This window comes from Centruroides vittatus, unplaced genomic scaffold, assembly GCF_030686945.1.
Source record: "Centruroides vittatus isolate TY-2023 unplaced genomic scaffold, ASM3068694v2 contig_393, whole genome shotgun sequence".
In the NCBI taxonomy this organism is placed as follows: domain Eukaryota; kingdom Metazoa; phylum Arthropoda; class Arachnida; order Scorpiones; family Buthidae; genus Centruroides; species Centruroides vittatus.
Genome location: NW_027122209.1, coordinates 362,723 through 372,964, shown reverse-complemented (window position 1 = coordinate 372,964; position 10,242 = coordinate 362,723). Strand labels below are relative to the sequence as shown.

Here is a 10,242-nt window from a genome sequence, read left to right as displayed (position 1 = left end):
AGTGGAAAATACGATTAAAAAAGGGGGAGTTAATAATAAAATACAACATAAAGCAAACATGCATAAGATGGTCCTTCTTGCGCAACGTTGTTAGCGGCAATTGACTATCATCTGGCAAACGCGGGTTGCCTGCAGCAATGAAGCGAAAACATCCATCAAAGACGACTGCAGACGTCCGAGCGAATAGCTAGATAGATAAATGACGACACAAAAGTCCAAAACAACTTGGTATAGAACATTTTCAGTAAACCGCCGCTTTTAATCATGGTAGCATATCTGTCAAAACTTTCCTTTTCGCACGCAGTATGTCAAAATTTCCTGTCTCGATATTTACTGTTGGCAACACTTTCTTAAAAAATGATACTTTGTTTTCCGTTATGTGACAATATCAGAAAACTACATATGTATCATTTTCTCGCGATAATAAATGCATTAAAATTACCAAATTAATAAAATGTAGTTAATAAAAATGATTAAATTGATTGCAGCAGTACTTAAATAACTTCTCAAATATTCTTAATTATAAATTTATTTTAAAAAAATTGTATGAGTGTCACCATCTGGCGTCAATTTCATTAACTTTTTGAAAATAATTTTTTAAAATAATATGCTAAATTTTGTATTTATTAATAAAAATTATTGTCGATATTATTAATAAAACTATCAAATTAACTATAAAAATAATTTTAAAATAAATATGTTTTAACTTTATATTGTGTGTCGCCATCTAGTGTCAAAATAAGACTCAAAATTGCATATAAATTTTGTAAATTTATTAACAACCAATAAAATATTTTATTATAGGGATCGGCAATCATTTTTGTTACTAAGTGCTCAAGAAAAATTTTAAAAACTATAACGGTTTTTAAATTTTTATCTTTAAACATACAGTAGTTTAAATAATTAATTATATTTTATCATTAGTTCCAATTCAACCATCTTGATCAGTGACGAAGTCGACACGAAAGATATCAATAGGATCTTTAGGATCTTTAGGATCTTTAGGATTAATGTTGTCGAACCATTCGAAATCTGCAGAATCTTTGACTTTTAAATTTGGAGTGGACAATAGTTTTTTCATTCTAATTTGAGTAGATATGGCCGCTACTACATTAAAAGTCTTCTTAACAACGGTATGATCATAAAAAGTACTCAACTATAAAAATTTAAAAGAAATATTTTGAAACACCGAGTGATCATATTAAAGTACTCCTATTTAACGCTGTCTAGAGAAGTATTTAGCAGTTCAACGAAATCTGGTATGGTGACATCTCGAGACACGTGGAAGGCATTTTGTATCGTAATCCGTATGATGTTTGGTTGTGGGGACATTTAAAAATTATGGTTTATCGAAGATATGTTACAAATTAGGCAGCATCGAATGCAGGCTCTACGAGAGGGGATTGCAGCTGGGGCGCCGCCCCAAGACTCATAAACTTTGAGACTCATCAGAGGGGCTAACAGACTAACATTTATATTAGACTATTTTTCTACTTCAATATCATTATGTTATTTGTTATTTGCATAAGCAGGGTCTCCGAAAGGAACCCAAAGAGGTCTTTGCACTGACGGCTCTCCATTCTCTTGGGATGCAGCTCGAAAGAGTTTCCATAATGGATCCTCTATGATCCATTATGGTCGGAAATTGAACATATTGTTCATCGCTTTCAGGTTTTAATCTTAAAATGGAGACCACATTGAGCAGTATCCTACATCGCTAAGATCGATGTCGATCAGTTTACATGAGTGTCTTGAACAAACAAAATGTTTATTGCTTTCAGCGCTAAAAGTGCCGTAGTAGTGAGTTTTGGTACTAATATTTTTTACGGAAATTTCTTCCACATGTTCTGAGTTTGCCACCATATTAAATTTCGTTTCATTTGGACTGTTTATATTCGGACTGCTCTAGAGTCTAGACAGCATTGAATATGGATACTTTAATTACAATTATCTGGTACTTTGAAGTAACAGCAAGGTGACATTGAAAATCATTTGATGTCGAGAATTTCATGATATTTTCTTATAAATATCGATAATTGAATGCAATATTTGAGTCTCGCGTGGCTTTTTTTTTTTTTTTTTTTTTTTTTTTTTGTTTTTGTAACTCTTTCCGCCCAGTGGGCACCAAGAGGGCCTCTTATAGCATGCCCATTATGGGTTCGGCCAGGCCCACAATGGGGCGGCCGGGTGGTGAGGGACGGGGACCGACATATCCGGACGGACCACCCCCCGAAAAATTCCTGGGGATTTTTCGACCCGTCTGGATTCGATCCCGGGTCCCCCAGGGCGGCAGGCTGCTAACCTTGACCGCTCGGCCATCCGGCCTACTCGCGTGGCTTTAGCAACTTAAATTCAACTCCTCTTTGAAAATCCAGAATTCAGAACACAGTACAGAATAAGCTTTTAAAACCCAATTTTTAGTGATTTTGGGTCAATTTTTGAAAATGTAAATCTCAAGAATTTTAGATCGATTTTACAATTATAACTCAAATTCAAATTTTAAAAAAATTTAAAGTAATACAAAAATCTGATGTTTCAAGACTGAAATTGCTCTTTGCCATAGTTAGATAAATACGAATTTCATATTCTCAACATTAAATCACTAATTACAAGACTTTTAGTCTCATGTCTTAGAATCCTCATCTGATTTTCGATCTTGAGTGGAAAATCAATAATACATTTTTAAGTTTGTGGATTTACTTATTTACTGCACTGAGATTATATGTTACTAATTATTAATATAATTATATATTTTCATGTCACTTCTTTGTTTGTAGAAATCTTTAATTTTAATTACACGCCCAAGTTATGTTTATGCAACATCAAATTTTTCAGTTTTACAATATCACCTTTGATACAATGCAAATTAAGAAAAAAGCACAATCATACTTTATAAGAACCAGGTCCTGGAGTTTGGTTCTTCTGCTTTCGAAATCTGATATCATTTCCAAACAGTACACCGCGTATCTTATCTTCATTTCTAATATTATATCTACCCGGTCCTACAGAAATAGTAAATTTTTACTTATTAGTCGTTGAATATCTTTATTTTGAAGGAACTCGAAGATGGATAAGACACATAAATTTGTAGAATTTACCTCTAAACGAGCATGTAGTTCTGTCGATTGTTGGTGGTGCTTTGTGGAGTTCTCGACAAGAAGTAGATTTAAAAGGAATTCCATCACACAAAGGATTGTGAAAGTCTTTCCTTTTTGTAATGTGATCTAAAGCATGACCAACGTTATAACGTCCTACACCTGGATTTCTCTTAAAATAAATCTTGTTAGGAGTCAAGAATTTTGATTTTGATATTGTAAAGTTACATCACCTACAGATAATGCAAAGAGAGATCTGGGTTGTCGATTCGCAAAAGGAGCTGTGGCAATATTTTTATCTTCTTTTTTCCATATGGGCTGAAAAGTATAAGAAAAACTAGAAAATAGATTATTAAGTTACTTTATTTTTATTTTATTTTATTTTTTTGATAGCTTGAAACCGTGTCGTATTCTATTTCTATTGTTTCTCAAACACAATGCAGTGCAACTTAACGATCACTTGGCTTCTTTTCATCTTTATTCTAGTTGATACGCGTGTACATCTCGCGTTTCGGGCTTATTACGCCCCTCCTCAGTCAACTAACATTTGTTAAAAATAAGGATTATTACATACAATACCTTAAAACCAGCTATACTTTAAAAAGATACAAACTAATTATCTCACAGGCATACCTCAATATCACGGACTCCGCAAACTGAACAAGGTTTCACGTATGTGAAACACGCACACAACCTACGTGATACACTGGCATGTCTTCATTAACAAATATATGACATTAATTGTATTGTCAAACGGCATGTTATTCATCCTATGTTATTTAAAATTCCAATATTTATATTGAATTATAGGTTATACATTTATATAAGTAATATCGCGTGATGACGTACTGTGTACCTGCTATGAACATTTTTTTATGTTCACAATAATTTGGGAGGGGCGTATTAAGCCCGAAACGCGAGATGTACTGTACACGCGTATCAACTAGAATAAAGATGAAAGGAAGCCAAGTGATCGTTAAGTTGCACTGCATTGTGTTTGAGAAACAATACTTTATTTTTATCAAACGTACTTCATAATTTCAGAAACTTAAAAGATTAATACTACAGAATACTTAATAATCCATAATTTGAGTGCAAGCATATGGTTTCCGGACTATCATATGAATTTTGAGATGTCCCATAATTAAGTATACAGTTTAACAGGGAGGGGTCATGAAAAGTACATCATTGTATACGAAGGGGAGGAAGGGAGTCGAATATTGCCAACGTGAAGTTTTTTTAGTATTTATTTATGTATTTTATTGCATTTTAATGAATTTTACAATTTAATGTTTGTGGTATACAAATTTGTTCTTGTAAGCATACTTACTAGTCAAGTCAATAAATTATCGGTTAGGAAATATTTGCAGAACCTTTTCAGGCCATTTCTTCAATATCAGGGGATACATGAACTATCGCATACGTAATTAAAGAGTTTGCCAAAAATACATTATTGTAGATCTACACAACAAGGAGAAAGGGAATCAAAATGGCTAAAAAACTGTAAACGTAGTAAATTAACGGACATTTGTTTGTAAATGATAGTTTATAGTATATTTTCTTATTTACTTTATAACTCCTGAGCATAGCTAGAGAGTGGGTGAAAAATAACTAGGCATTGAAAAATTGCTATAATTTTTGTAATAATAATGAAATCATAATAAAATTTATGACCACAGGTTCGGTTGTGGACGCACAGAGAAATGGCCGTCCATTCACATCACGATCTGAGGAAACCGTGTCGTTGGCGTGGGAATTGTTCACCCGCAGCCCGCATAAATCAAAACATGTATCAAACAAAACCTCGAACACTGGAAGAATTAGACGCACGGATTCGGGACGTTACCATCAATGTCCCACATGACTTCCTATAGAAGGCTGTGAATTCCAGAAATTGGTGGATGGCCTCGGTTTCTATATTACATTTTAAGACAAGTATCCATATTTCCATTTAATAAGGTACATGCCGAATAATTTTTACAATCTTTGTATTAGAAGTATACAAATTACAGCGATTCCACAATACCTAGTTACTTTCCACCACCCTGCAGAACGGAATATCTATATCCGAATTTCCACAAAGAAGCTTCTAGGTAGAATGTAGAAGATGAAAAGTTTATCGAACCTTTTTATCGTAAGAAGCCGGTCCTGGATACATAAAAGTTGGAGGACATCGATTTGGAGATTTTGGATATGTGGTAAAGAAAGCAATTTGCTTAAATTTTTCGACGCGATCCTTCAAACCTTTTCTAAAGCCGAAATGCTGTCTATTTGGAAATTCGGAGAATTCTCTTTTTAAATTATAGCTTCCAACTCCTAAAAGAATAAAATTTTAGATAATTTTACGCAAATTAATTTTTTGAGCTGCTTTATTGATATTTACCAGGTATAATTTTAACCGGAGATTGCTCACGAGGGAATCTCTCACAAGTATTATTGAAAGGAATAAGTCGCTTAGGAGGTGTTTTTATGAAAATATATTTTATTCTTTTAACAGTTTTTGCTTCTTTATATTCCGGATCGAACTGAAAGTTTAAAATTTAATTCTTTTTTATTAAACATTACGTTATAAAAGACTTACTTCGCGCAAAAGATCGATGAGGCTGATGTCCTTTTCTACAGGTTTATATTTTTCTGCAAAAGTAAGGAAGTCATAATTATGAAAACCAAGCATTAAATCATCTTTTCGTACCTGGCATTCCTAAATCACGCGAAATATTATATCTTCCTGGTCCAACTAAAGGTCCAGTTGATCCTTCTTGAAATTGCAATATGGCTCTCTTTTCTTCATTAAACAGCATCTTTATTCTATTGATTTATTTTAATGTTATAAAATGTAAACTGTTAACGTAACAAAACAATAATGTTTTACATTCAATATTAATTTTAAATAAAATATGTTTGCAGTAATATACAATATTATGGAACGTGTCTTACCACTAATATTTTCAGATAGAAAATTTAAAATGTTGTAAATTATTAAAATAAATTTGATTTTATAACGTTCATCTTCTAAATTGACGTAATAGAATTCTTCAAATTAAACCGTTATAAAAGAATACCGGAAATTTGTAGGTTTCAATCTCGTGCAGGTGTTTAAAAGATAAGCGCTATATTTTTTGTAGAGAAATATAGTTTTTCAATAATATCCAATGACAATATTACAAGCACTGCACGTTTTTATGCAGACCTTATCGAATGGATAAAACTATAAACCACTGAACAGCAGTATGAACACCGGCGTCCCATAAATGGGCTGGCCGTGGAGTTTTCCGAATTTTTTTGCGTGTCTAACATAAATACCGGCCAATTTCCTATAGAAAGCACTCCTGGAAAGCACCCCTTGGTTGTCTTATTCTATTGTCCAGTCCGATTCAATCTTTACTCGGACAAGTAATCGTAAATTTCAAAGATTTCGAAATTTAATATGGATTATATGGTGAAAGTTTTGATGTCTGCTCATATATTAATAAATGCCATTAAACCACAACATAGTTTTTTACTTTTATCAAAATTTATTAAGATTTTGAATTAATTAACAGTGTTTTGTGACTTTGGCACAGCTAGATAACTGTCTGCCGTTTCTTCTAAATTGTAGTCATCCGGATTAATACCATCTATCCACTTAGTATCTATGTGATAAGCGGCGCCGAAAGTTGGAGCAGCCATCGATTGATTGACTCGACGGTGTGTAGAAAGAGCAGCTTTCAGATTGAAGGATCTCTTCAAAATGGTATGAGCGTAGAATGGACTTATCTGCGAATATCTCTTTTTCACATTTATTTACAAACATATTTAAAATATATATAAATGCAAGATGTTTACATCATAAGCTCCCGGTCCAGGTACATCACTTGATTTTGCCACGAATCTTCTCTCTTTGCTAAAAGTTACGGATGGATTCTTTTCTTCAATTATTTGTTTGGGTTTATCAGGAGCTACAAGGTTTCGTAATTGTATTTTTATGAGGCTATTTTTTACAATTAAATGATACTTTCTTACCCTGAATAATGCACTTTGCCATTGGTATCGCGTATTTTCGTGAAGCCGACGTATTGAAAGCCACTCCACGTTTACCATCGTATAACGTACTATGGAAATCTTTCCTCCTTGTTATCAATTCTAATCCTGAAATTATGTTATATTGTCCGACACTAGGATGGCTCTAAATCGAAAATTGGTATATTTTTCTGAATAAATACTAATTAAAATATCTAAAAGTTCACTCACCAAGGGAGTAAATAAATTTTTAGATTTGTCACTAGGGAAGTAAGGTGTTCTTTTGCTTATCCATTTGTCATCTTTCGTCCATGTAGGCTGCAAATAAATGAGTCATAATCAGCGAGTTTCAAAATAAACTTTATTTGACCATTTCTACGCTTGCCTTCACGTTATAATGATTAGGTCCAGGATAAGGATGAGGCGGAAGCGTGAGAGTTTGAGATTTTGGAAACGTTGTATCGAAGGCAACTTGCTGGCGATTATGCCAATTTTGTTTTTTAGATAATTCTGTCTCCATGTTATATTCTCCCACTCCTATGACAAATCAATCATTAAATAAATGCATATAATGTATATGTAACAAAATGGGCGACGATCATTAAATTTAAACCTGGCGAAATCAATTTAGTTTCTTGGGGAAATCTTCGGCTACTTTTACCGAATGAAATGATCTTTTTCGGATATTTTTTCACAAAAATCATTTGGACAGGTCTTTCACTTTTCTCATAGTAATTGGGATCAAGCTATAAAATAACCAATTGTAAATAATAATTTATTGAATATATTCCATTAAAACAGACTCTAAACGTACCTCTCTTAATAGATTTGTAATGCTTTCCGCAGGTTTTACGGGTTTGGATTTCTTAACTAGAATAAAAATTCAACTTTAAAAATGAAGTATTGAGTCATATGAAAGTACAATAGATTAATCTACCTTACCTGGAACACCAAATTCTCGAGGAATGTTATATGTTCCTGGTCCCACGTGAGAATCGGTATAATTTCTGAATACTTCTTGTCTTTTAGAGCGATTGAATAACATATTTTATCTTTTTAAACAAAAAATGATCAATGTCTTTTGTAGTCTTTTTGAAATATTTACTAAAGCAAATCACTGTTTTAAAATGTCGGTTTCTTGCGTTGACGAATTAATTAAGCAAGTTGCTCTTAACCTTAACTGTGATTGTTATAGATTTTGAAACAATGATTTGCTTTAATAAAGTTACACGGCTGTCACATTACTAAGCATTTCATTAACAATCAAGACATATAGTTGTCTGCAATTTTATCATTACGGAAAGGCCTAGCCCTCAATGAAGTTGAGAGGTATGGATGAGGGATAAAACGATTTCCTGATCTACAGTATTCATAATAAACATCGGGTATGAATCAAATTTCCTGATAGTAGGATATGGCACAACTATGTACTTTTCAAAACGTTGATATTTAAAAAAGTTGTACAGAATGGCCATAAAAATTGCATCCCGTGTCTCCCAGTTAGAGAATATCACGACGACAGTTGGTAGACCATGGAGTAAGATCACACGGGACTCACATTCACTAGATCCTATGAAGTGTAGACTCCTCAGATGAATCATAACACATCAGAAATCTCCCACGCTTAACGATATGTGACAATTTATTATGGGGCATTACAAAACAGAAAAGTTGTCAACGCTATTTCAAGATAGTGATATTTATCAAAATTCTCATTATTAAATATACAAATGTAAGAATTATGCTGCTAATGTGTAGATTTTAGAGATATAGAAAAGAATTAAAAGAATATGTATTTTTGTCTAGTAAATATTGAGCTACTTTTCAGCTGATGAAATAGATTTAACGATAAAATTCCAGCTCTGAGTAAGATGGGAGCTTCAAGGCTGTCGAAATCCCTGTACCAAAAAAAGTCAAAAGCATTGTTTAAAAGCCATATTTAGCAAAGTTATTTGTAATCCAAAGTTTTAACGTCGCCGTTTTCAGGTTATCGGCCACACATTACTGTGAATTGTGAAGTGTCAGCAGCGGTCTTCGTCTCATTCGGAGTAGGCTTGATGAAAAATACGAATGAAAGATGAATTGTTCTGAAAGGATGACATCACATATGCATCTAAATAGGGTTGAAGTAAAAAATGCAACTTAAACAAATCAACTTTTTTTACAAAAAAGTTAATTTTTGTATTTTCAAGTGAATTATGACAGTAATTCATGGACATTTTGTAAAAAGGTCATATGGAAAACATGTCTTTCATTTAGATACCGTATGGTAATCGTTACTCAGAGCCTGAATCTTACTACATATCTCAATATTCATTAATATTCAAATTAATACATCATATATTTACAAACCCTTAGACTAATCTACAAATTCTTGCCTTTATAATCTTTCATTACGGTTTCGACTAATTTGAATTAATTCGAATTTTGAAATCTTCCAAATTGGTTATGACGTTGAAATTTTTAAAATCAACTTATCATACTGTTCTTTCAGTATAAACAATGAATTAATTTCTGTTCAAATTAGAGTCTATTTTGAATCAGATATTTTTACGAATTAGAGTCTAATTTGACTTCACTTCTGCATTTTTGCAGATAACAAGCCGAGGTTATGTACTTTGAAGTAAAGGTTTGTAGTTCCGGGGACTGTTCCAAATGAACTGTTCTGGACTCGGAACTACGAGGAACAGTTCCGGTTGGAATTACGAACGCGTTCTTCATTCTGTACTTTTATAAATACGGTTTTTCACGGAACAGAGAATTCTTTATCCGGATTTGAACTTGAACTAATGAAAATGTTTCACGGATTTTTAGGAATAATCAAATTAGTTTAGTTGTATTTTAAATTTTCAAAAATATTTTAAAAATTTATATATTTATCAGAGTTCGTAATTATTTGTTTTATTAGTAACCAGCAGATATGTATGGCATTGGCCATCCAAACAGGATAATGGCTAAACGTTGAAATGAAAATCTTATTACAAGTTTTGCTATTTTAGCTTACAATTGTTTTGTTTGTCGCGAAGTGTCGAAGAGAACAAATCAGGAAAGTGTGGAATGTCCGGACTTCATGAGTATATTTTCTTCAGAGTCCTAGAGAATAAGTATGAAAAATTTTGTTCGGATCGGACAGTATGTGGCAGGAGTT

General features: G+C 32.8%; 3 protein-coding genes across 3 annotated transcripts; all 3 read right to left on the bottom strand.

Moving 5' to 3' along the window:
- Window positions 1-931: 931 nt before the first annotated feature.
- On the bottom strand, window positions 932-5,993 carry LOC136976104 (sperm-tail PG-rich repeat-containing protein 2-like). Its single transcript, XM_067271320.1, has 8 exons — window positions 5,788-5,993; window positions 5,677-5,729; window positions 5,479-5,620; window positions 5,221-5,411; window positions 3,333-3,413; window positions 3,099-3,267; window positions 2,890-3,002; window positions 932-1,156 (listed from the first exon to the last, which is right to left on the bottom strand). The coding sequence occupies exons 1-8, from the start codon at window positions 5,894-5,896 to the stop codon at window positions 932-934; spliced, it is 1,083 nt and encodes a 360-aa protein (XP_067127421.1). The 5' UTR covers window positions 5,897-5,993.
- A 595-nt stretch (window positions 5,994-6,588) lies between these two features.
- On the bottom strand, window positions 6,589-7,439 carry LOC136976122 (uncharacterized). Its single transcript, XM_067271334.1, has 4 exons — window positions 7,326-7,439; window positions 7,098-7,260; window positions 6,921-7,033; window positions 6,589-6,851 (listed from the first exon to the last, which is right to left on the bottom strand). Exons 2-4 carry the CDS (start codon window positions 7,117-7,119, stop codon window positions 6,627-6,629), a joined length of 360 nt encoding a protein of 119 aa, XP_067127435.1. The 5' UTR covers window positions 7,120-7,260; window positions 7,326-7,439; the 3' UTR covers window positions 6,589-6,626.
- LOC136976103 (uncharacterized) lies at window positions 7,230-8,173 on the bottom strand. The gene is made up of 5 exons (XM_067271319.1): window positions 8,037-8,173; window positions 7,909-7,964; window positions 7,708-7,840; window positions 7,480-7,631; window positions 7,230-7,412 (listed from the first exon to the last, which is right to left on the bottom strand). Exons 1-5 carry the CDS (start codon window positions 8,137-8,139, stop codon window positions 7,230-7,232), a joined length of 627 nt encoding a protein of 208 aa, XP_067127420.1. The 5' UTR covers window positions 8,140-8,173.
- Between the last annotated feature and the right edge of the window lie 2,069 nt (window positions 8,174-10,242).